The sequence below is a fragment of the Sarcophilus harrisii genome, chromosome 1 (genome assembly GCF_902635505.1).
Source record: "Sarcophilus harrisii chromosome 1, mSarHar1.11, whole genome shotgun sequence".
Taxonomy (NCBI): Eukaryota; Metazoa; Chordata; class Mammalia; order Dasyuromorphia; family Dasyuridae; genus Sarcophilus; species Sarcophilus harrisii.
The window spans coordinates 49,810,250-49,834,686 of NC_045426.1; the positions used below are offsets into that span (position 1 = coordinate 49,810,250).

The following is a 24,437-nucleotide window of genomic DNA, read 5'->3' on the forward strand; positions in this document are numbered from 1 at the left end:
AGCCTCTGCTAGGTAGGGGTGTGTGTGTGTGTGTGTGTGGAGGGTTGTGCCTTGTGTGGAGTGGCTAGTGAGTTGCCGGCTTCCCAGTCATCCAGATTCTGGGCACTGGGCCCAGTGTTTTGTGGGAGGGACAGGATGGGACAGGGGCTGGAACAGGAGGCGGGATAGCAGGGCTCCGAGCCGAATCGAAAGCACTTTGGATTCAGAGATCAAACTCAGAAGAGCCATCAAAGACTCCCAGTGCCTGGAATCTCCTCCCAACCCTCCCACCCTAGGAGGCCCCGAGCCAGGATAGGAGTGGGAGGGGAGGGGTCCCAGTCCCCACTCTGGCACCGCTGGGCATCCAGGAGGAAAGGAGCAACAGTTGGCCAGCAGACCTGGGGGGGGGGGGGGGGGGGGAGGGCAGAGATAGCTTCTCCCCCCCGAGGGGGAGCGGCCTCAGGCCTGAGCCCGGCTGACAACAACGATCAGCAGCCAGAAGATGCCGGTCCCACTGCTGCTGCTGCTCTTCTCCTTGGTCCTCAGTAGCAGGCCCTGGGTGCTGTCTCTGGAGAAGCTGTCAGGGTCCCACGACGATGCCCGATGCTCTCAGGTAGGCTCCTAAGGGGTCTCGGAGGGGGTTAAAGGATGGCCGGGAGAGAGCGCCCATTCTGGCCCGGGGCTTTGGCGGTGCCAACCACCACCACCCCAACTCCGGTGTAACTGCCCTTTCAGGTCTGCCCAGGTAGGGAGCGGGTGCTGGGCTAGGGGGAAGGGCAGAGTGCCGATGTGTGAGAGAAACAAGCAGCCGGCTCACCTTTTCCCTGCAGGCTACTGGCTGGCTCTGTGGGGCTCCGGCAGGGCTCCCTTCCCTGTACTTACTGAGCAGCGGGCATCTCTGGAAAAGGCTCCAGATTCCCCAAGGCCCTCGCTGTCTCTGTGCCCTTAAGGCACCCAATCTGAACCCTGCTTATGGGAGTGCAGGGATGCATGTGGGAAAGTTGGGGCAGGAAACAGGGAAGCTCTGAACTCCCTTTCTTCCCCTAGGGTCTTTCCTGTCACCTTTGGGGTGAGTATCAAGAGAAGACTGGAGATGAGGTTTACTTTCCTGCCACTGGCTCCTTGGAGACCCCCCAGTCCCTTAGGTCTGGCTGAGCTGGTTCCCGAGAGCTTCCTAGGGAACCCCCCTCCTTGTACTAGCATTGAGAGTACTGTTCTCCCCTCCCCATCCCCCTTCACCCCTGTTCTGGCCTGGGTGCGCTGGATATTTTCAAACGCTGCCATTTACCTCCTCCAGAAGATGTGCTCTGCCTGCTCGAGCCCACCAAAGACCCTGTGCTGGTGCCCACAAAGCTACAGACAGAGGTGGTCCTTCAGTGCAGGGGAGAGAGGAACTGTGTCCCCTGTGTGCGGGTAACCCTCCACCTGACAGTGCAGGGTGAGAGACTGTGGGGGTGTGGGGGAGCTAAAGAAAAGGTTTATCAAGGTGGAGGGCAAAGGGGATCCTCAGGCTAGGATGTGGGTTTAGGTAAGAGGTCAAAAAGACCTGGGGAGGAGAGAGAAATCTGGTAGGGACACAGTCTGGAACAAACACTGGACTGAGGTCAGAGGATTTGGGTTCGACTCTTTCACCCTCCCATGTGGGATCATGGGATCATAGAGCCAGAGCAAAAAAGAGACCCGAGGCACCATCTTTTCTGCAAATGGTCTTTTCGGACCTACCTCTCTGGCATTTAATCTCGGCCTTCTCCTTTGTGACAAAAGGATAATGCTCCCAAGTCTCTTTTAGCTTTGAATTCTAAAATCGTAAGTGTGGGAAGAGGGGGGCTGGGCTGGGGATTGTACTTAAAAGGGAAAGTTCCTGAGGAGAGAAAGGAAGGAAGGAGGAAAAAATGGGTTGGGAAAAAGCAGAGGGGAAAAGGAGAGGGGTTGGCAGGAGGAAAGAGGGAGCGAGCCTGTGGCAGAGGGTGGTTTGTTCTGCTCTTGCCATCTGTCTATGTCACTAGATTTGACGGGAAGAGATCCGGAGTGATTGAAAAGATAGGGGGAAGGACCGGAAAGCCTTTGGAAAGGGAGGGAGGAAGGGGAAAGGGAGAAGGAAGCCAGTAAATGGGGCCATCTGGGGAGGACTCAGGCTGCCCACGGCTGGGCGCAGGTTTGGGGAGAAGGATCTCCCCTTAAATTTTCTAGAGATGGCAGGTACTCAGCTGTTGGCTCAGGGTCTCTCCTACCTGTGTTCCTCATTATCCTAGCAGCTAAGGAAATGAGGATTCCTTGGGATGCAGCCCACAGGCTTTATTTCCCGGCAAAAAGGAATTCCAGAAAACCTGGGAGAGGGGCCAGAAAACTTACTCACTGTCTCTGAGCTGGGGTGGGCGGGGTTCTTGGGCAGGGGGGAATCTGCCCTTACAGAATTATTTTAGAACCTAGGAAGGAGGAATCTGATGAGGTCTGGCTCCGGGAAGATGCTGAATTAACTTCTCACCCTTGGCCTAGGAATGGTGAGATAGCCCCCTCTCCGCTCCCAGCCTCTCTCTGCTTTCTCCCTGGGGAAGAATGGCTTTTTGCACAGTGTTCCCTTTGTCCCTGATCCCTGCTTTGCTCCTCAGACCGATCCAGGCTGCTCTTCCTGGCACAGAGTCTTATTGTAGTCCTCTGCACTCAGTAGGTGATTCATAAATGTTTGCTGAGTTAAATTATATTGTGTCTTCCGTAGAATCTCTCCAGGCAAAAGTCATCCTTTCCTTCCAGGCATACCTCTCCGACCGATGTGTCTTAGTGAAGATAGAGGTGCCTGCCGCCATGGTACAACCGGGTCAAAATGTGGTAGGTTGAAAGATGAAAGGGCAGGGAAGCCTTGTGGGGCTGGCCCACTGTTTAGCTTTATCCTAAAGCTTTTCCCTGAGATTCTACCGGGACACACATATTAGCACTGAAGGCGTAATCCAGGAAAACATCAGGCTTGGAGTCAAAAGACTTGGCTCTGGCACTCACTCTGTACCTCAGTTTCCCTAATTTGTAAAATGGGAACAATTACTGTTCTGACTCCCTCATAGGTTATTTTCGGGAACAGATAAAGTGATAATTATGATGATGCTTTAAAAAGGATAAAATAAAGAGTATCTGAGGGAAGGAATTGACCTTGGGTAGAACTTTTCCCCTCAACATGAAGGGGTAAGGAAGAAGCATTTATGAAGAACTTACCGTGTACTAGTCACTTGTCTTTTCAGTGCTTCACAAATATTATCTCATTTGATTCTCACAACAACCCTGGGACTCAGATGCTATTATTGTCCCCAGTGGAGGTTACAGTTGAGGAAACTGAGGCAGAAGCAGTTAAGTGACTTGCTCAGAATCCTCCAGTAATCATCTGAGGCTAGAATTGAACTCAGGTCTTCTTGACTCCAGGCTTGTAACTATCTGTCCGTTTTGTCATTTAGATGTTAATTATATTATAGAGGATACTAGACTTGAAGTCAAAACATCTAGTTTTGAATGACTCCCATATTTATCAGCTATGGGCAAAGCACTTTCCCTCTTTGGACCTCAATTTCCTTATCTCTAAAATGGGTCCCTGTGCTCCTTCATAACTTCCCAAGACTGAAGTGTGGAAATGATTTTTACTTTGCCTCTAGAGGATCATGGTAGGAGCGGCTGGGAGGGCCTGGAAGGGCCTGGAAGGGTAGAGAAATTCAGGGGAGCTGAGGATCCAGTTAGTAATCCTTGCTTTTGACCTTAACGCTGATCCTTTGTGGGTTTTTGGCTTTTCTTCAGGGCTCATTGGTATTTGACTGTTTTAAGGCACCATTAGGGGAGGAAGTACGGATCTATACTGAGCCTCCATATGAAAAAGAACTCAGTCATATACAGCAAGTGCCAGGTGAGTGTCTGGCCGCTGTGGGAAGGGAGAAACAAGATATGGTCCTGGCAACATGGAAAGGAGGGAAAATTGGTCTTGGGTTTCTTTAGTTTTATCTTGTTGGATCCCTTCCTGTTAAATCTGCTTTCTCTCCCTATTACAACCTACTATCAGGAAAGGATCTGAAACTGTTTTTATCTGAAATTGAGAGGTTTTTGTAAATATAAATTTTTATTGATAGCTCTCATTTATTTTTCTAATAGAGCCTCTTCCCTCCAAGAAAAACATCTAGTATGTCTAAGAATTTTTAAAAGTTTTTTTTTTTTCCCAATAGCTTTTTATTTTACACACAAAGGTAGTTTCCTACATTCACTTTTTCAAAACTTTGTATTCCAAATTTTTCTCCTTCCCTCCCACGGACAGCAAGTAATCCAATATAGATTAAATACATGCAATTCTTCTAAAGATATTTCCATATTTGTCATGCTTCCAAAGAAAACTCAGATCAAAAAGTGATAAAAAATGAGAAAGAAAAAACAAGCAAACAACCAACCAAAAAATAGTATTGAAAATAGTATTCTTTGATCCATATTCTGTCTCCATACTTCTCTCTCTAGATGAGGGATGACTCTTTCCATTACAAGTCTATTGGAATTACCTTGAATTACCTCATTGTTGAAAAGAGCCAAATCCATCATAGTTGATCATCACATAATCTCCCATAATTTTTTAAAGAAAAAATAGTTCAGCAAAAGTATCTCTTTTTTGGTTGTTTTTTTTCTCGTGGTTTTCCCCTTTTATTCTAATTTTTCTTTCTCAACATGACTTACATATAAATGTTTAAAATTGTACATATTAAAAAAGAAAAAACATTTATTGTTTACCTGCTCAGCCAGTGAATAAGAACCTGTAAAGAGACAGTGTTCTCTCTTCTCCTGTTTTTTCCCTTATCCCTACTAAGAACCTTCATTCTGTTCTCTTCTCAGATTGCGTCAGGCCGGAATTGCAGAACAACGTCCCAAGCTGCTTTGGTATAGAACAGAGTCAGGTTGAAAGGAGGGAGAAGTTTGGAGGAAGAGCAAATTGGGGGGCAGTAGAAGACAGAGAGCAGTCTGAGTTGGAGGGCAGACAGAATGAAAGTCTTCCTTTTTTACCCCACCCTTAATTTCCTTCCAGTGCTGCCCTGGTTCAATATCTCCAGTGAAGGGGATGATATACAGCTGGTGATGGACATCTCCACAGAGCAAAACTATTTCCTTTCTCTCTATTGGAATCAGAGTGGGAATCGTAAAACGAAGTTTCTTGAAGTCCTGGTGAGAAGGGATCTAGCTCCCCTCTTTAACTCCTCATTTCTTTTCATCCTACCATTTTTTTCTTCTCCCCCCAGAAATCTCCCCTCTGGCTTCCTGACTAGGATCTCCTACTCAAACCTCTTCTTGTCCCCTCCCCTTCAACCAACCAATTTGAGTCTTTCAGTCTCTCCCCTTCCTCTCAGTCTCTGAAGTTCCTCTTAGGATCCCTTCTATCTTTCCTCCTTCCTGGCTCCTCCCTTATTCAGACCATCCCCTATCTCCAGCTTGGTGACAGTCAGTACATCCTATATGTGGTGTTTTCTGACAAGTTTAAGAGCTCCTATCTTCTCTTCTGCCCTCACCCTTAACCCTAATAGCGTTTTTATTTTAAAAGGAGACTCTCAAAACCAAGAAAGCATCCAGGACCCAAATGGTCAATCTGTAATGATAGAATTTCATGCACTGGTGATTTGCAGAAAGAGAGATTACTGGGGAATAGAGCTGCCCCTAGCTTTTGTAAATCATATTATTCCTCTACTCTCAGTCCTGGCTGGCTCCTTGGTCTCTTGTTTGCTTTCTAAGAGTGTGTCTTCTCTCCTCCTCCCTACCCTGACTGCCCATCCCATCTCCCATCTCCCAGTAGTAGTAGTAATAGTAGTATCTCAGATTCTATCCTTGACTTGTCTCCTAGACAGGACCACAGAATATCACCCTGAACCAAACGGATCTTGTCCCTTGCCTCTGTATCGAGGTAAGAATTGAGCCTATTTAAGATTTGAAGCTGGCTGCTGGTGGTGGTAGATTTAGAATTGTCTCCCTGAGATGGAGGGGTGTGGGAAGAATGTAAAGGGGGGATAAGAGAAAAAGGAAGAAAGGACCCCGTTCCTAAGTCAAAGGAAGGTTAAATCTTGCCTTCTGTTCCTTCACCCAAATGGATTCATTTTCCAGATGTGGATAAAGGAAGAGGAAGATGCCATCAGAAACTACCTTTGCCCATTCAAGGAGGGTGAGAGAGTTTGGGGCCTGGGATGGAAGCAGAGGGAGGCAGTCTCTGGTCTTGAAGTGTCAGGGTGGGTGTGGAGCTAGGAATACAGAGGGAAAATAAAACTTAATGAGAGGGATGGGATACATCCTCTGGCGGGTGCACAGGTGGGGAATACCTGGGTCTCCCACAACCCTTCCTCCCTAGACCCCAGAGCCCACAAGAACCTGTGGAACCAGACCAAACTGAAGCTGAAGTTCTTGGGAACAAGAAGCTTGAGCTGGATGGTGGAGGCACCCTGCTCCTTGTCTGCTGAGATCATTCTCTGTTGGAAGTCGGTGGATAGTGAGCTCTGCTACCCGCTGCCTGTGCCCCTGCCTCAGAAAAATGTCACTCTGAATGTAAGGGAAGGGAAGACAAAGTTGGGGACTAAAAGGGAGATGGGGAATCAAGGAGCAGCAGGGGAATAGCTGAAGGAGGAGAAAAGGGAGAAACCAGGGATGGTTACCTGGAAATTAGCTCAGATAATCCAAGAAGTGGAGAGGATATGAGAGAGGTAGACACAGACACAGACACAGACAGACAGATCGAAAGATACACACACACACACACACACACACACACACACACACACACCCTGTGACTGCTAATCTTGGGGATCTCCTTCTCTCCTTCCCTCCCCTTCTCTGCAGAAATTCCAGGACCTCCCTCTGCTGACTCTCCATCCTAATGTCTGTGTTCAGGTGAGATTCCAAAGGAAGAGAAAGAATTCTGAGCCTAGTAGAACTGGAGCTCTGGAATCTGTTTCCAACTCGGTTACAAACTCCCTCTGTGACCCTGGGCTGGCCCTTCCCTTCTCTGAGACTCAGTTTCCTCATCTGGCAAATGATTATAATCAGACCCACTTCTGTCTACTCCCTGGGACTGTTTGGAGGATCACCTTTGGTGCAATGGAAAGAATATTAGCATAGGAGATCATTAGGCTTTAGGATTGGCAGTGCCAGGAGCTAACTTTGTTACCTAATACAAGTCACTTGGGCCTCAGTTTCCTCATCTGTACGATTGGGGATTGGGCTAGGTCAGGGGTTCTTACTCTCACTTTCCTCAGACTTAAAGGATTCCTGGATAAATTTCAATGGGTCTGGGAACTTGGAAGGAATGAAAATCACTGCTTTCTTCTTACCAACTTTTAACTGAAATGGAGCATTTTCTTCAATTATGAATATAAGAGGAGACCATAGTATTTATTATACTGCCAGCAGGACCCAAGGCACAAATAAGGACCAGAAGCCCTGGGCTGAGCTGGTAGGTAGGTGGAGGCACAGGACCTCTTGTCCTCAGAAGTAATATTTTTCTGACAAATACTTGTTTTTTTTTTTTTTATCTTGAAGATAAGATAAAATATATGAAAGAACTTTTTGAAAAAATATAAATTGCCATAAAATTTGTGAGGGATTATCACCATTATTCTCCAACCTTTGACTTAATGGGCATAGAAAACTTCCAGTATGGAAACTTCTTTTATCAATACAGTGAGGTAGCTGCTGTTCAGCCCATGGTCCTGGAGCTGCCTGGAACCACTGAATAGTTAAATGAGTTGTCCAGGATCTCAAAGCTAGAACTGGACCCAGATCTTTCTGATTCATTATGTACAATACCAAAATTCCTTCTCCTCATTATAACTTATTTTTACATCTTAAACTTATCCTTCTCATTACAAAAATAGGTGGTGTATATATAAATTTTAGCTTTGCAAACATTGTCCCATTTGATTCTCACAATGATCTTTGGGAAGCAGGTCCTCTTATTAGCCTCATTTTATAAATGAATCTGAGGTTAAGTGACTTGCTTTATCATAAAGCTGGTAACTATTTGAAGCTGGATTGAATTTAGGCTTAGTGATCTATCCATAGAGTGACTTTTGTTGTTAAATCATTTTCAATTTGTGATCCCAACTGGTTTTATTTTTTGTTTTGTTTTGTTTTGTTTTGGCAAAGAAATTGCAGTGGTTCGCTATTTTTTTTCTAGCTAATTTTACAGATGAAGAAACTGAGACAAATAAGGCCAATCGACTTGCCCAGGCTCACATAGCTAGTAAATGCCTGAAGGCTGGATTTGAACTCAGGTCCTCTTTACTCCAGGACAGATGCTCTATTCACTGAGTCACCTAGATGCCTATGATTATTTTTATTTAGCATGTATGTCCTCCTCCTTTCCCCATCCCCTGCCTTTCCCCTTCCTTTTCACCTGGAGCCTTCTCCTCGTCAGGCCTCCTGATTCTATCCTTCTTTCCTGCAGGTATGGAGTGGGGAAAAGCTCCAGATTCAGGAATGCCCACAGGAGAGTGAGTGAAACATGGCGGAGGGAAGAAAGGGGGGAAGAGATCTGGCCTGGGAAAGACTTGAAGAAGCAAGTTAAGCTGGGGGAGGAGAAGGTATGATGGTCAAGTTGAAGAGAATGAAAGAAGGTTCTCATTCTGATTTTTCTGACCTTTAATCCCTCCCAGATATTCTGGGTCCTCTAAAGAATGACATGCTACTGCTGGAGACTTGGGGCCCTCTGCAGAACCATTCTTTCTGTGCCATGGAGACCAGTGGGTGCACCCCACTGCCAAGCACGGCCCATACGGTAAGACCCTAGCCCACATCCTATAGCCCTTTACCTATTCTGCATGCTTTCCTCCTCCATTTCAACAGGTACTCTGCACTACAGCCCCCCCAATCTTCCAGTGAGGGTTCGCTCCATCCTCTGGCATTGAATTTGGAATCAGGGAAACACATATTCACATCTCAACTCAGTTATTTACTAATTTGTGATTCGGGGCAAATTACTTATGTTTTTGGTGCCTCCATTTCCTTATTTGCAAAATGTAAAATTTGTAATACTTGATAGTATCCAAGGTCCCTCCTGGCTTTTTATTCTTGATCTGTTTTACATCCTGGTTTTTTCCTTTCAAACCTTTTGGCCATAAGGCTGAGATTACTTGCAGGTCCCCAAAGTAAGGTTTGAAGTTTGAAGGTTCTTACCTTTGTGCACCTCCCTTCTTTCCCCTCAGCTCCTTCCCCCTACCTTAGAGCTCTTTCCTTTCTTCCCTCAAGTTCCCTCCTCCCTCCCTGCCCTCCACAATTTCCCTCCCCCCCAGCTCCAGTGGCCCTCCCGTGTGACAGCTCCTATCTTTGGCTTGACAGAGAGCAGCCTTCTTTGGAAAACAGCTTCTTCAAGACTTGCAATCCGGTCAATGTGTGCAGGTCAGTGGAGGCAGAAAGCTGGCAAAGGTGGACAGGTAGTGGGCGGGAGGGCAACCCAGTGAAACCTCCAGGACTGGAAGAATGGAAAGAATGCTGGATAGAGGCAGTTGGGTTCTAAATCTGATGCTTCCATGGGGGCAGTCACTTAACTATTCTGCCCCTTATCTCAAATCTAATAGGGGAGTGATAAAGAATTGTATGGTGCAGTAGGAAACTCACCTTTGATTCTAACTGTGTGGCTTCTGGATTTGACACTTATTATTGCGAATAACTGATAATCATTTAACCTTGCTGTGTTTTCTCATCTATAAAATTCAGACAGTGATCTAGATGGCTTCTGACGTTCCTTCAAGACTCTTAGGTCTATGATCCTATGATTTTAAGCAAACAGGTTAGAACTGGCCTGAGAGTTTGGAAAACCTGGCTTCATAGCCCCACCTCTGACATGTAGTGGTGGAATGACTGGGCAAGTCACTTAATCTTCTCCCCCTCTCCTCAAGTGCCCTAGGCCACTTACTAAGATCATTAAGAATCATGGCAGATGGGAAGAGGGAGTTTCCTGATGTGGAAGTTCCCTGTCAATGAAATCATAATTCTGAACCCAAACTCATCCTTCCTGCCTCACAGGGTTGTAAGTGCTTCAAATGAGTTATAAGCAAGTCATCTTCCTTTCTTCTCTTTTTTCTTCTCTGTTTCTTCCTTTGTGAAATCAGTAGGGGAGGAGGGAAGGAGGGAAGGAAGGAAGGAAGGTGGCACTGGATTAAGATGATCTGTTTTGAGTTTCTTTCCAGCCCTGCCATTCTGCATTCTCAGACCCTCCGGTCCCTCCCAAGTTATTCTTCTTCAAATGTTCTACATTCTAAGGTCTCTGTTCTAACAGTCTATGTTTCATGGTCCCTCAGATGCTATCATTTTTAAAGTGTCTAATATATGTCACTGCTATTTCCTAGAGAAGTCTCTCACCACCTAAAATAGAACCTCTTCTCCTTGTAACAAATACGGACAGTTAATAAAAACACATCCACACAATAGCCATGTCGGAAAATGTGTCCCTCATTGCACTGCTGTGTGATCCATCTCCTAAGCTAATTGATGAGAGCCAAGCTTCACCATCAATCCGTTCTCTGAGGTCAGGATGGATCAATGCATTGATCAGAGATCTGAAGTCTTTCAAGGTTGTTTCTTTTATCTTACTGTGATCATTGTGTAAATTATTCTCCTTGACTAACATGCAATATTGTAAGGTTCTTTCTGGCTGTCACATTCTGTGTTCTTACATTTTATGGTTTCAGGTCTCTGCCAGATCTAAAAGTCTGTGCTTAAGGTCCTTGCCTGCCCTGACATTTCATGGGCTAACACTATTAGCAAGGTCCCTTCTGGTTTTAATACCTTGTCTTTAAAGTCTCTATGAGAGCTAATATTCTGTTATCCTATAATAAACACCACCCATAAGGATCTATTTTGTACAGAGTTCTGGGCTGAACCTTCTAGGAAGATGTGAAGGAAGCAAAGACCCTGATCTATCTGTAAGCAGATAATCGACTAATGAGGAGACTAATGAACACAGGAAGCAAATAAAGTCTCCACTGCTATTTTTCTGGATCCCACAGCACCTTACAAAGTGCCTGCCATGGAGGAGATGATTGAAGCAGGAAACCTGATCTCTTGCTATTTGTAGTGAACTTTGCCATCCCCTGCTCTCTCTCCCTCCTCCACACAGGCTGGCCTCTGGGGAAATACTCATATTTATATGGCATTATTAGATTGCTTTTTGTGCCATAAGACTGTGGAGTACGTGGTACTTTTTATGCCAGGAATAAATTTCTCTTTGCATTTGAATTTCTGTTCTTAAAACCTTCCAGGAAGGGTTTCCCATTTCTTGATAATCTGCTGTCATGTTAAAACAGAAGAATATAAACAAACAACACTACTAACTCTGCCTCTAATCTGTTACAAGTTCATGGGCAAGTCATTTAGATTTCATGCTCTTCAATTTCCTTCAAAGTTAAAATGTAAAAGGGAAAGAACAGCAACAACAACAAAAACCCTGAATACCATATAATTATAATCACCAAACTTGGCTCAAAAGAAGAGATAAGAAAATATGTCTCCTTCCTTTCTTTGCAGAGGTGGGGAACATTGCATACACTATCAGGTATCTTGGCAAGTTTTATCAAACTGATTTTCTTCCCTCTTTCTTTTTCACTCTCTATTACAATAGCTTGCTGGGTAGGGATAATGGGAAAGATGTGCTCAGAAGTAAAGATAATGTAAAAACACAAGATATTTTAATAAAAATAAATTTTAAAACATAAGAAGGGTTGGACTAGTTCTAAAAATCTATGATTCCATGAAAGCTAGAAATTTCCTGATGCTCAAATCAGTTAATTTAAATATACATGAATTATATTATAATTAATTTCATAATTTTATGATTATTTTATTACTTATTAATATTTCTCAAAATGTAACCAAATTGGATTTTGAAAAACTCCTGATATACCTGTTGCTATAGGGAATACTAGGAAATAGTATTTATAAGGTTCTATACTGAGGGACCTTATAGTCTAGTTGTAGAGACAGGATATCATATATGAAACATAGATGATGATATAAACATAATTACTGTATTGGTCCAAATGTAAGCTACCCCTAAATATAGTCTTCAGAATAAGATCTATTTGAAAGGAAATATATCTGAGTGTATTTTTAAAAAGAACTCATTACAGGGCATACAGGTTTTATATAAACCAGATATTATTGGAAAGTACAGCATTTATTTGAATCAGTGGAAGTGAAAAACATTTGGGAAGATCTTTAAGGAGATGAGAAGATTAGGGGGCATTGGAACATTTAGGAAAGGTTTCCCTGAAGAAAAGCAAACATAAGATAGTCCTTAAATTGAGATTTGGAAGGATAACTAGGATTTTGGGTATAGGCAGCTATAGCATAGGGAGTGTGGGATTCAAAGCCAGGAGATCTGGGTTCAAATTCCAACCTTAATACTTATTGTCTGTGTTGTTGTTGCTCAGTATAACCCCATTTGGGGTTTTCTTGGCAAAGCTGCTGAAATGGTTTTGCCATTGCCTTCTTTAGCTCATTTTATAAATAAGGAAACTGAAGCAAACAAGGTTAAATGATTTGTCCAGGGTCACACTTGACTGGGCTGGATTTGAATTCAGGAAGAGAAGTCTTTCTAACCCTAGGTCTGAATTCTCTCCACTAAGCCACCTAGCTGTTCTGTACTGTTGGTGTGAACATGGGTACATCAACTGACCTTTTCCGAGGCTTAATTTCATTACCTGTCAAATGGGAACAATAACATTCATCAGGAAGTATTTTGTGAAGTTGAAACCACCATAAAAGGTCCCAGATTCAGAGATGAAAAGGACTTTTAGAGATCACCTAGTCTAGAATAGTTAGGGGCCTGGATCTATAATTTCTACCCGATGAGGGAATTCTTATCAAATGTAGGTCAGTATTTTAGAGAGAGCTGCTGAGAACACTTATCTAGGGTTACACAACCAGGTCATCAAAGGCAGAACTTAGTTTTCCCTGGTTCCAAAACTAATTCTATCCATGAACCCCTCTGCCTCTTCTAGTCTAACTCTTCAAACGGAGGGCCAGATATCTAAAGAAACTTGTCCAGATTCACAAAGATAGTGAGTAAATCTCTGACAGTGAATGTAATCTATTTCTCACCTACCCAGGTCAGTCTCTATCTCTTTCAAGGGCGGGAAGTTCCTCCAAGGCTCAAAAATAAGTTGTTCAGGTGGTAAAGATTCTGGGATGGCTTTGGAAGAATTTCAGAGATGGGGTCTTATTGTCAGTTACTCTCATATATACTGTAGGTGGAAGAACCTTCAATGTAGCCATATGTAGTTTAAAATCTTCCTCATAAAAACGGGCTAAAGCCGAAGGTGAAATGTTCATCTGATTTTCCTCTGAACTAATTTTTATGTTGATTAACAGGTGTGAATTTGGTTATCTCATTCTAAACCCTGACTCTCCCAAACGTGTGAACTCCATTGAGTGCTCAGATACTTATGAGCTCTCTAAAGATGTGAACACAAGCATTGTTTCTATCAGTTCCACTTAGTACCTTGTTTCAAGTTCTGGCCCAAAATATCTCTTTCTAAGATCAAATCAATCACACTGAACCATCCCAAACCAGATAACTATTGTCTCTATCAACTCCAATCTCTTAACACTTTGTAAAGATTCCAGCAGGTCTGGCAGAGGGAAAGGAAGCAAGGCAGGGTTATTACCCTGGAAGGGGAAAAATGAGGAGGCAATGCCTCGTGCTAGGAGGGCTCCTGGAAATTAATGAATTGCTTATCTTTCAGTTGTGGAATGACACAGGGATCTTGTGGGCTTGCTCTCTTCAAAAGTGTGAGTATGAAAGGGAAGGGGAATGGATGGTACCTGGACCCACGGGGAGCTCTAGGACCTGCTGGCCTGAGGGAAGGGAAGAACACCCGCGGGAGGAGATCTGTGGGGTATTGGGTGTCTGCCTCCCCTTCCCACCCCCTGGAGGGCCAAGTCCCTAGCCCTGGTGCTGACTTCTGTCCTTAGACACTCATGAGCGTTGGGTCCTGGTTTGGCTGGCCTTCCTAGTCCTGGCTGCGTGCATCCTGCTTCTCTTCCTGCTCAATAGAGGCGGTATGAAAGGTGAGATGGGGCACTTCTCTCCAGTCCCTAGCCTCTCAGGGATTTCCCTCTTCCTGACGCAGCCAGGGCCCGCTTAGGAAGTCCTTAGCGGGGAGGGAGGAGGGGGAGGTGGGGCATAAGCCTAGAAGGACCCAGACCTAGCGGGCCTGGAGCACCGAAGGCGAACGCCAAGCACGTTCACGCTGATCGGCTGCCTCTGCCCCTCTCCCTTCACAGGGTGGCTGCAGTTCTTGAAGAACGATTACCGCTATGGGGGTGAGTGTCAAGGGGGTCCCAGGCCACACCTCTGCCCTCTGACAGTGGGACTCGGGGCGAGGCCCGGGACGTTCCCGGCTGCAGGCGGAGAAGGCTCAACAGCAGTTGTCTTTGTCGCAGGGGCCGCGCGGGCGCGTCGAGCCCTGCTGCTCTACTCTCCGGACCACGCCAGCTTCGAGCGCCTCGTGGGCACGCTGGCCACCGCCCTGGGGCAACTGCCGCTCTCGGTAGCCGTGGACCTGTGGCACCGGAGGGAGCTAAGCGCCCTGGGCCCCCTGGCCTGGTTTCACGCGCAGCGGCGCCAGGCCCTGCAGGAAGGCGGGGTGCTCATCCTGCTCTTCTCCCCGGGGGCCGCGGCGCTCTGCCAGGAGTGGCTCCGGGGGGCGCGCGCGCCCCGGGGGCCCGCCCGCCCGGCCGACACCTTCGGGGCGTCCCTCAGCTGCGTGCTGCCGGACTTCCTGGAGGGCAGGGCGCAGCGGCGCTACGTGGTGGCCTGCTTCGAGGAGCTGCTCCCGCCGCAGGGCATCCCCGACCTCTTCCGCGCAGTGCCCGTCTTCTCTCTGCCCTCGCAGATGCCCGCCTTCCTGAGGGCGCTAGCGGGGCCGGCCAGGGCGCACCGGGACGCTTTCGGCGCTCAGGCCGCACGCGTGGCCCAGCACCTGCAGCCGGCCCTGGAGGAGTGCCTGCGGCGGGGGTCGGCGTCTGCTCTCTGACCCACCGCGCCCGGGGGCCCGAGGCCCGAGGCCCGGCCGGAGCCGAGTCCTGCGCAGCCCCAGGCTTGCACCCACCCGGAGCAAAGGTCGCCTCTCCCCCAGAACCCCGCCCACCGGTGCCCGAGGACGTGGGGAGGGGTGGAACCCCGGCTTGGGGACGCGTGCGTGAATAAAGACAGACTTATTTTTGTAGCTTCCGAGCTTCTAGTCTATGCATCCGGGCCAAGGGCTCCGGGGCCCGGGACACCGCCCTCCCTCGCGGGCTCCGCGCGTCGTCTCTTTAAAAGCGCGGACAGGTGCAGCTCGAGCCAGCTCCCATTGGTCGCTCTAGCAGTGACGTCAAGGCACATGGCCAGCCGCCATTGGTGGAAGGGCTGGCACCGCCCCCTAGACTGCGGAGCTTGCGAAGGCTCCGAGCCGCGCGGAGGCTGCGGCGGCGGCGGCGGCGGCGGCGGCGGCGGCGGCGGCGGCGGCGGCGGCGGCAGCAGCGGCGGCGGCGGCTTCAGCGGCGGCGCGAGGGCGGCTGGGCTGGGCGCGGCCCTGGAGCCCCCGGGCCATCCGGGCTCCTGAAGACGGCGGGTACGGACGGCCCCACCCTCCGCGGGTCCCGCCCCCTCCTCCCTCCCCGCCCCGCCCCGGAACTGGGGGGGACGTTGTCATTCCCTGCCCCAGTCATCCCCTCCCCCAACCCCTCTCTTCCCACCCCCCCCCCGCCGTTAATAGGAGCCCCCTCCCGTCCCTCTTCCCTTCAATACCACCGTTAGTGTCAGCCCCCTAGTATTACTCCTTCCCCCTGAATCAGTTATCAGACCCCCCCCAGCGTCTACTTCTCCAAATACGTGATTAAAATCAGCCCTCCCAGTCTTGCCCCTGCCCCTGAATACCTGGTTAATAACAAGCCCTCCAGGATTGCCTCCTTCCCCAAATATCTGATTAAAATCAGTCCCTCAATAACGCCCCTAACCCCAAACACCTGATTAAAAGCAGCCCTTCAGTATTGCCCCCTTTCTGAATACCTGGACGAAGCCCTTGCCGATATTATCTCCATTAATATCCTGGTTAAAATAAGTCCCCTAACACTGCCCTCTTCACCTCAGCACCAGGGTTTACCTCAGTTCCTATGATTGCTCCCACAATATCGTATGAATATTGTTAGTGATTGTGTTGGTATTATCCCACAATCTTGCCATCTCCCTCTGAATACTTGGTTAAAATCAGTTCCTCTTCCCAATATTGCCCCCTTCGCAACAGCCCGGTTAATATCTGTCCCCAGGTATTGTCCTAGTCAATATTATGGTTAATATCCGTCCCCAGGTATTGTCCTAGTCAATATTATGGTTAATATCCGTCCCCAGGTATTCTCCTAGTCAATATTATGGTTAATATCTGTCCCCAGGTATTGTCCTAGTCAATATTATGGTTAATATCCGTCCCCAGGTATTGTCCTAGTCAATATTTTATGGTTAATATCCGTCCCCAGGTATTGTCCTAGTCAATATTATGGTTAATATCCGTCCCCAGGTATTGTCCTAGTCAATATTATGGTTAATATCCGTCCCCAGGTATTGTCCTAGTCAATATTTTATGGTTAATATCTGTCCCCAGATATTGTCCTAGTCAATATTATGGTTAATATCTGTCCCCAGGTATTGTCCTAGTCAATATTATGGTTAATATCCGTCCCCAGGTATTGTCCTAGTCAATATTATGGTTAATATCCGTCCCCAGGTATTGTCCTAGTCAATATTATGGTTAATATCCGTCCCCAGGTATTGTCCTAGTCAATATTATGGTTAATATCCGTCCCCAGGTATTCTCCTAGTCAATATTATGGTTAATATCTGTCCCCAGGTATTGTCCTAGTCAATATTATGGTTAATATCCGTCCCCAGGTATTGTCCTAGTCAATATTTTATGGTTAATATCTGTCCCCAGGTATTGTCCTAGTCAATATTATGGTTAATATCTGTCCCCAGGTATTGTCCTAGTCAATATTATGGTTAATATCCGTCCCCAGGTATTGTCCTAGTCAATATTATGGTTAATATCCGTCCCCAGGTATTGTCCTAGTCAATATTATGGTTAATATCCGTCCCCAGGTATTGTCCTAGTCAATATTATGGTTAATATCCGTCCCCAGGTATTGTCCTAGTCAATATTATGGTTAATATCCGTCCCCAGGTATTGTCCTAGTCAATATTATGGTTAATATCCGTCCCCGGGTATTGTCCTAGTCAATATTATGGTTAATATCTGTCCCCGGGTATTGTCCTAGTCAATATTATGGTTAATATCTGTCCCCAGGTATTGTCCTAGTCAATATTTTATGGTTAATATCTGTCCCCAGATATTGTCCTAGTCAATATTATGGTTAATATCAGCCCTGGCTCCCCTTGAACACCCCGCTAATATCAGCCTCCCAATATTGTCCCTTTCCCCTAAATATCCGGTTAATTATAGCAATCTGCTGATATTTCCCTTTCCCCTTCAATATCTTACTACCAGTTTTTGAGATTGCCGTCTTTTCCTTAATATCCCAGCTAACTAATTATTGCCCTCTTCTTTATAAGGTAGTTACTCTACTTCCCCCTATTGCTGCCTATCCTCTCAACATCAGGATTTATATCAGCCCCTTTACTATTTCCATACCTTTCTTAATAACAACACCCCTAATATTGTCCCCTTCCTCTCAGTCCCGTAGTTACTATACCCCTCCCCATGTTGCCCCTTTTCTTTCAGTATTTTATTAGCCTAACTGTATTTTCTCTTCCTCTCAATATCTTTATAAATCTCCCCTCTCCACCCCATCTCAGCCTATTGATTCCTCTGGAAATACCATGATTCTATTTATTCTTGCTCTCCTCACATTCTTTCCTTCTCATGCTCCCCCGAACACTGGCATCCCCAGCTCACCTCTTTTGCAAATACTACAATTTCATCCTTTTCCCACAACTTCCAATTCACAGCCCTCAACAGACACTGTCCCTTTGCTGGTCTAGTTTTTTGCTCCCTTCTCCTCTCCCAGTATTATAATCCTACCTCCTCTCCCATGTCCTCTCCCCCTCTGCTACAGGGGGTGCCTCTTCCTCTGTCTTCCTTGTCCTAGTACTGTCCCTTTACTGGAAAGCCCAAGTTAGTTATTCCTGTCCCCATTTAGATACTTTTCTAATGACTAAGGTTTCCTCACTAATTAATTCCTTCTAATATTACTGCCCACTTCCCTAGAAATAGAGCAGTTATCTTCTCAGTATTTCTCTATCTACTGCTCTTTCTTCTTCCCTGATTTCCAGGAGAATTTGTCCCATCTTCCCCCGGCCAAGTCTCACTTGTTACATAGTCTTCCTCCATTGCATATTCTCATCACTACCCTTGGTTATTTCCCCTAGTTCCCCGAACAGGGACAAAGTGGCCTCTTTCCTTTCACTACCCGATACACACAAGCTTCCCCGAAGGAAGATGGCTCCAGTTCTCTGGAGAAGCTTGGTTCCCATCCTACCATGGGGTCTGTGCCTCTTTTTGAGCTTCCCAATCCCTGTGTGGCTCCAATCACAGCCCTGCCATACCTGCCGGGACCTGGTCAACAGCTTTAGCAAGGTGAGTGCTTTTTCCAATCTCTCTACTACCCCCAACCTCCTGTTCTTTAAGTGTTTAAGGCCGAGCCACTCATTATGGAGTGGGATGATTCCTGCCCTTTCTCTTACAGGGCTTGGAACGGACAGTCCGGGACAATTTTGGAGGAGGGAACACTGCCTGGGAGGAAGAGAAGCTGTCCAAGTATAAGGACAGGTAATTCGAAGGGCTGGGAGACCACGGGGTCTCAGGGTTGGGGCAGGACCTCCTTCCCCAAGAAAAGGGGGATTCTCCTCTGTTTATGTCCCATCTGTGCCACATCGGGGGCCAGGAGCAGATCGAAGGCTCCCCCCTCTGCAAGGTACCATTGGTGGGGTTCACTGGGGGGAGGGAGGGCCAGGCAAGGGGCAGGGCTGGACCTCAGCTTGTCCATCTGTCTCACTTGGCCAGTGAGACTAGGCTGGTGGAGGTGCTGGAGGGCGTGTGCAGCAAGTCCGACTTTGAATGTCACCGACTCCTGGAGCAGAGTGAGGAGCTGGTGGAGACTTGGTGGTTCCACAAGTGAGTGGGCTCCCCGGGGGCTGATGGGAAAGAGCTGGGGGAGACATGGGTTGGCAGGAGGGAGCATCTCCCATCAGTCCAAATACCAGGTCGTTGCCGGGTCACTTTTACCATATCTCATTCTGTCTTGGCTCATCGTTGCTTGTGTTGAGCCTCGGGTTCCCCTTCTCCCCTTTAGATTGTAAGCTCTTTGAAAGCAGACACTGCTGATTTTTATCTCTGTAGCCTCAGCACCTAGCACAGTGCCTCCATGTTAATGGTGCTCAATAAATGTTTTTTTAATTGAATCAAACTGACCCGAACTCTATTTTGGGAAACAACTCACCTGGGAAACGAGATGGTGTGGTAGAAAGAGCACTGGATTTGGAATCCGAAAACCTACAGGTCTGATGCTAATCTGAAGCGGGTCCGAGCCAGTTAGCCTCTTGGGGTCACTGCTTCTTTCTATGTAAAGTAAGGGGAGCGGGGCTGAATGATGGCTCACCACCAGACCGGCTCCTTGGTTGGCCAGCACTGGGGAAGGGAGGATGCTGGGCTGGGTCCTTCAGAGAGCCTCGACCCCACTCTTTGTGGCCTGTATTGTGTCCCGCCCCTTTAATGGTGCCCCCACCCTCTCAGGCAGCATCAGGCCCCCGATCTCTTCCAGTGGCTTTGCATGGATTCCCTAAAGGTTTGCTGCCCTCCTGGAACCTATGGGCCTGCCTGTCAGGGTGAGTTGCTCAAGCTGCCTTGGGGAATAGGGGTGGTGGGCGCGTGGGCATCTGCCCCTCAGGGACACTGCAGAGAGTGTGGCATGGAGTTTGAGGGAAGCCATTGAACTTGTCTCAGCTTCTTCCCTTTCTTATTCTGACTACACTGGATTTGCTTGTGCAAGAGCTTTTCCATTTTAACTAGTCAAAATTGCCCGTTTTCTCTTCCGAAGCCTTGTCTGACCCTTGTGTAGTTAAGCTGTCTCCATCCCTTCATCTCCACTTGTCTTATGTGACCTAGCCTAATTCCTCTATCTGCAAATTGGGAATATGATACTTGTCCCCTCCCGGGGCATTTGTGAAGATGAAATGAGGTAAAAAGTGGAGGAGGATAGTGACAAAGCACAGTGTGGTACATGTGGTGCAGCAACCAGGCCCCAGACTCAGACTAGGCCCAGTTGTGATGATAGGAGGAGAAGGGGCAGTACTGTTCTGGAGAGCTCATGGGCCTGAGGGGCTTTGGGAGGACTGGTGGATCCTGGGGGTAAGGGAGGAGTAGCTTTTGCCAGCCCAGCTCCAAGGCTATTCTGGGCTTAGGATGGGTGATGTCTCCTTACAGCCTGTCCTGGGGGCACGGAGAAGCCATGCAGTGGTAATGGGCACTGTGACGGGGAGGGCACCCGACAGGGCAGTGGGCGCTGTGACTGCCAGCCCAGCTATGGGGGCCCCACCTGTGCCCAGTGTGGGGACGGTTACTATGAAGCCACTCGAAACTCCAGCCACCTGGTATGTGAGGGTAGGTAGTGGGCCAGGGCCAGGGAGGCCCTTGGGTTGGGGATGGAGATGGCACAAAGTGCTCAGCTGTCAAGGGGGCCCACCGTCTTCCCCATCTCACACCATCCCTCCCTTTGTCTCTGCCTTCCTCAGCTTGCTTCGGCCCCTGTTCCCGTTGCTCAGGCCCTAAGGAGGGCAACTGCCTTCGCTGCAAACAAGGTTGGGCCCTGCATCAGCAAAAGTGTGTGGGTGAGTGCAGCAGAGTGGGGCAGACTCGGGGCACGCCTCCCACTCTGTCCAGGGGGGCTTTGTGCCAGGGGTTAGGAGAGTTGGGCCACTAGGAGCCATGTGACTCTGAGCAAGTCATTCAGTGAGCCTCAGTCTTGTCTTCTGTAAAAATGGAACTAAAATATTGTTGGATTAAAAATTGTGAAAGACTTAGCTCTTCTCAACAATATAATGATTTAAGACAATCCCAAAGAATTAATAGTGAAACAGATCATCTGCCTCTGGAGAAAGAACTTATTGTTTGAATGCAGACTAAAGGATGCTACTTTTTACTTTCATTTTTTTCCCTTTGGGGTTGTCTCTTACAAAATGACTAATATGTAAATGGTTCACATAACTGCCCATGTAGACCCTGTACCTCATTGCTATTGTCTCAGGGAAGGAGGGAGGAATAGAATTTAGAACTCGAAACTTTAAGTAAAAATGTTTTTTAACAATGGAAAAAAAAAAAAAAAACCCTACTTTTCCCTTATGGGGTTGTTATAAGGATCAGATGAGTGTAAATGATATGAAAAGACTTGAAAAGAATAAACTGTTGTGGATACACATAGAGTATTGTAGGGCCTGTGAGGATAGGGTCCCATGAAATCAGAGGGGGTTGGGGCTGGAGGGAGGTCCCTGAAAGCCCCTCCTTCTCCACAGACATCGATGAGTGTGGGACAGAGATGGCCACCTGCAAAGCCAACCAGTTCTGCGTGAACACGGATGGGTCCTATGAGTGCCGAGGTCAGACCCAACTTTGGAGGTGGAGGTGGGGAGAGGGAGGCCCCTTGGGAGGGACAGCGGCTCCTTCCGTCTCTTATGGCCTACTCCCAAGTTCCATCAGATCGCGGGGTCCCATTCACGGCCCTTCTCCCCTTTCTCCCCAGATTGTGCCAAAGCCTGTGCTGGCTGTATGGGGGCAGGGCCTGCCCGGTGCAAGAGGTGCAGTGCGGGCTACCGCCGAGAGGGAGCCAAATGCCTGGGTGAGGGAGCCTCCGTTTTGTCTGGCCCGTCCAACACTGAGGAGTGGTGGGCTCGGGGACTCTGGGTCACGGGGGCCGGAGGAGGCCTGACTTCCCCTCCATCCCCCAGATGTGGACGAGTGTGAGGGTCAGGAGGAGGTGTGCACAGGCCCCCATGAGCTCTGTGAGAACACGGACGGAAGCTACCGGTGTGCCTGTGTGGAGGGCTACGAGAGAAGCCAGGAGGGCTGTGTGCCTCGGCAGCTGGAAGGTGAGCAGTGCCCTGGGGGTGGGGCTGGGGGCTGCCTTCTGGGCCCCTGGGGAGCTGAGCCTCCCGCCCTTCCCGTCAGTCTCCAAGGAGATTGTCCAGAGGCCTGCCCAGCGCTTATCTGGCCACCGGCCATCTGTAGTGTCCACAGCCCTTCTCCCAAACCCTTCTTTTCTCTCTCCTTGACTGCCACCATCTGGATCAGCCCTCTCCCAACGCCTTGCTTCCATCGGTGACTTTTACATGTGCCTGACCTGGCTTCTGTCCACCCAGCCTATCAGATAGAACCTTAGCCCTGATGTCAGGATACCCGAGTTAAACTCACTCAGGGACCCTGGGCACATCCCTTAAACCCTTTTAAAAAGATGGTTCCTCATCTTCAAAAGGAGTGAGAGCAGCCACCCGTAAGGGGGCTTTTAGGCCCAGATTTGTAAAGCTCAGAGCGTTTGCACATGGATCTCTTCTCCTCCTCCTCCTCAGAGCCCAAGCCGGGAGGCTTCTTCTCCGAGGTGACTGACGATGAGGTGGTGGTCTTGCAGCAGATGTTTTTTGGTGTCATCATTTGTGCCCTGGCCACACTGGCAGCCAAAGGTGATATGGTCTTCACTGCCATCTTCATTGGGGCTGTGGCTGCCATGGCCGGATACTGGCTGTCAGAGCGTAGTGACCGTGTGCTGGACGGCTTCATCAAGGGCAGATAGAGAATTGCTACAGGTGGGAGGGTCCCCCTCCTCCCTCTCTACAGTGCAGGGCCAAGGGGGGTCGGCTCAGGTCAAGCCCAAGGACTGAAAACTGATGGTGGGGGGAGACTGGATCCAGATAGAGAGGCAGCTTGGGCAAGTTAAGGTTTGTGTCGAGGAGGGAACAAGTCAGCAAACCTTAACTCTAAGCCCTGCCCTCCCAAGCCTGAGTGAATCAGGACTGCCGGCTCCCAGGTGCCACGCCAGTCCTCCACTGAGCTCAGTGCCTCTCTCTGTCCCTTGGCTTCCATCTTTGCAGATGTGACCCTCCAGGCAGAGCTGGAGATGGGAATGTCTCCCTCCTAGCCACAGGCTAGGGCTGCAGTTATTTTGTGTTTGTGTGTGGGGACCGGGCCAGGGTTCCATCCTTTTCTCTGGTCCCACTCCCCTTCTCTACTAGATGCACTTCCTGTGGCCCTCCGCTCCCCTGTGCAGTGGGGCTCCAGGCCCTCCATTGATGCTGGGGCCTACCTGTCGTTGGAACTGGCAATGGAAGGGTTTTGAAAAAAATACCCCTGGAGGCAGGGCCCACAACTTTAAAGGGAGCTGGGAAGGGGGGTGGGAATGAGATACTGAAAGGGAGGACAAGTCCCGGCTAAGTGATTTTTAAAAATCATTTCCTCCTTTTGGTAGTGCCTATGACCTTGGCCACACAGCTGTGCCCCATATTCTTTCTCCCCTCTTTAGTCCTGGAAACTGGGAGGCACGGGGAGGTGGTCCATGCAAGGGAAGAGGAGCAGAGGGACAGAATCCTCCTGCATGGTCCCTGCCCTTGCTTTTGCCCACACTCACTCAACTATTTATTCATCTCAGGAAAATAAAGTTCTTCATAAATCTAACAATGGCTCCAGCATCTCTAAGCCCCCCTGCTATCTATCCCAGACCTAACCTCCAGCTTGACATATTATACATTTGTCTAATGGTGACTGTATGAGGGACAGCATATAAGGCCCCAAGAGGCCTTTGCTCACCTGGAATGAGGTGTCCTGATTCACCCTTCTATGTCCAAGTCTTCCTTTCAGGTTTGCCCCATGAATTTTCTTTCATTTTCTCCTGACTTCTCAAGGTTATCTTGCCTCAGTCTTTCCCATGACCCGCCTATTTCTCCTGCTCATTTCCTGGACATCCTTGTTCTTGTTATTTTGCTATATCACACCCTCCTTACTCCCACCATGCACCTCTTCTTTTCTCTTTATTTTAAAAATTCCCCCCAAAATTTGAGCCAAAATATTACCTAATTTTATAAAGAGGAAACTTGAGTGTCTCTTAAGTTTAATAGCTGATCCTAGGCTCTCTATGTTGGGAATAATGGCTAAATCCTCTGACTGTGAATCTTGGGCTAATCTCTTTGGAACTGGGAGAATTAGAAGGATTTTGGGGTCGGGTGGTAGAAGAAAAGAATTTGCCATCACTTTCAGTGTGTGAGCTTCTGATGGGGAAAATGGGATAAGGGAATGTCCACTGGGTGTGTGAGATTCAGCTACAGCAGGGCCCTGAAAATTAATGGGCAAGGAGAGAGAAACCTTTGTAACCAAAGAATGCCCACTCCCAACCTCCATCCACTGCTCTGTAGTGTCTGCCTCCCAAGAGCTTCTTAAATCTTC

General features: G+C 48.1%; 2 protein-coding genes across 5 annotated transcripts; both read left to right on the forward strand.

The window, feature by feature from the left end:
• The first annotated feature begins 163 nt into the window (after window positions 1–163).
• Window positions 164–15,191, forward strand: IL17RC (interleukin 17 receptor C). Of its 4 annotated transcripts, none has more exons than XM_031954943.1 (19): window positions 164–592; window positions 1,027–1,048; window positions 1,280–1,417; window positions 2,403–2,480; window positions 2,696–2,805; window positions 3,754–3,859; window positions 4,825–4,869; window positions 5,015–5,151; window positions 5,822–5,881; window positions 6,079–6,136; window positions 6,320–6,513; window positions 6,805–6,855; window positions 8,411–8,456; window positions 8,619–8,740; window positions 9,301–9,360; window positions 13,707–13,752; window positions 13,936–14,031; window positions 14,248–14,286; window positions 14,407–15,191. In XM_031954943.1, the coding sequence occupies exons 1-19, from the start codon at window positions 482–484 to the stop codon at window positions 14,997–14,999; spliced, it is 2,112 nt and encodes a 703-aa protein (XP_031810803.1). In that variant the 5' UTR covers window positions 164–481; the 3' UTR covers window positions 15,000–15,191. The 4 variants fall into 4 exon arrangements, with proteins under 4 accessions (XP_031810803.1, XP_023353934.1, XP_023353935.1 ...); XM_023498166.2 differs by having other exon boundaries at window positions 165–592; window positions 1,277–1,417; XM_023498167.2 differs by lacking the exon at window positions 14,248–14,286 and having other exon boundaries at window positions 165–592; window positions 1,277–1,417.
• A 295-nt stretch (window positions 15,192–15,486) lies between these two features.
• CRELD1 (cysteine rich with EGF like domains 1) lies at window positions 15,487–23,692 on the forward strand. Its single transcript, XM_031954958.1, has 11 exons — window positions 15,487–15,578; window positions 18,386–18,593; window positions 18,703–18,785; window positions 19,020–19,130; window positions 19,749–19,840; window positions 20,439–20,615; window positions 20,747–20,842; window positions 21,524–21,607; window positions 21,751–21,846; window positions 21,956–22,096; window positions 22,574–23,692. The coding sequence occupies exons 2-11, from the start codon at window positions 18,456–18,458 to the stop codon at window positions 22,792–22,794; spliced, it is 1,239 nt and encodes a 412-aa protein (XP_031810818.1). The 5' UTR covers window positions 15,487–15,578; window positions 18,386–18,455; the 3' UTR covers window positions 22,795–23,692.
• Window positions 23,693–24,437: the final 745 nt, after the last annotated feature.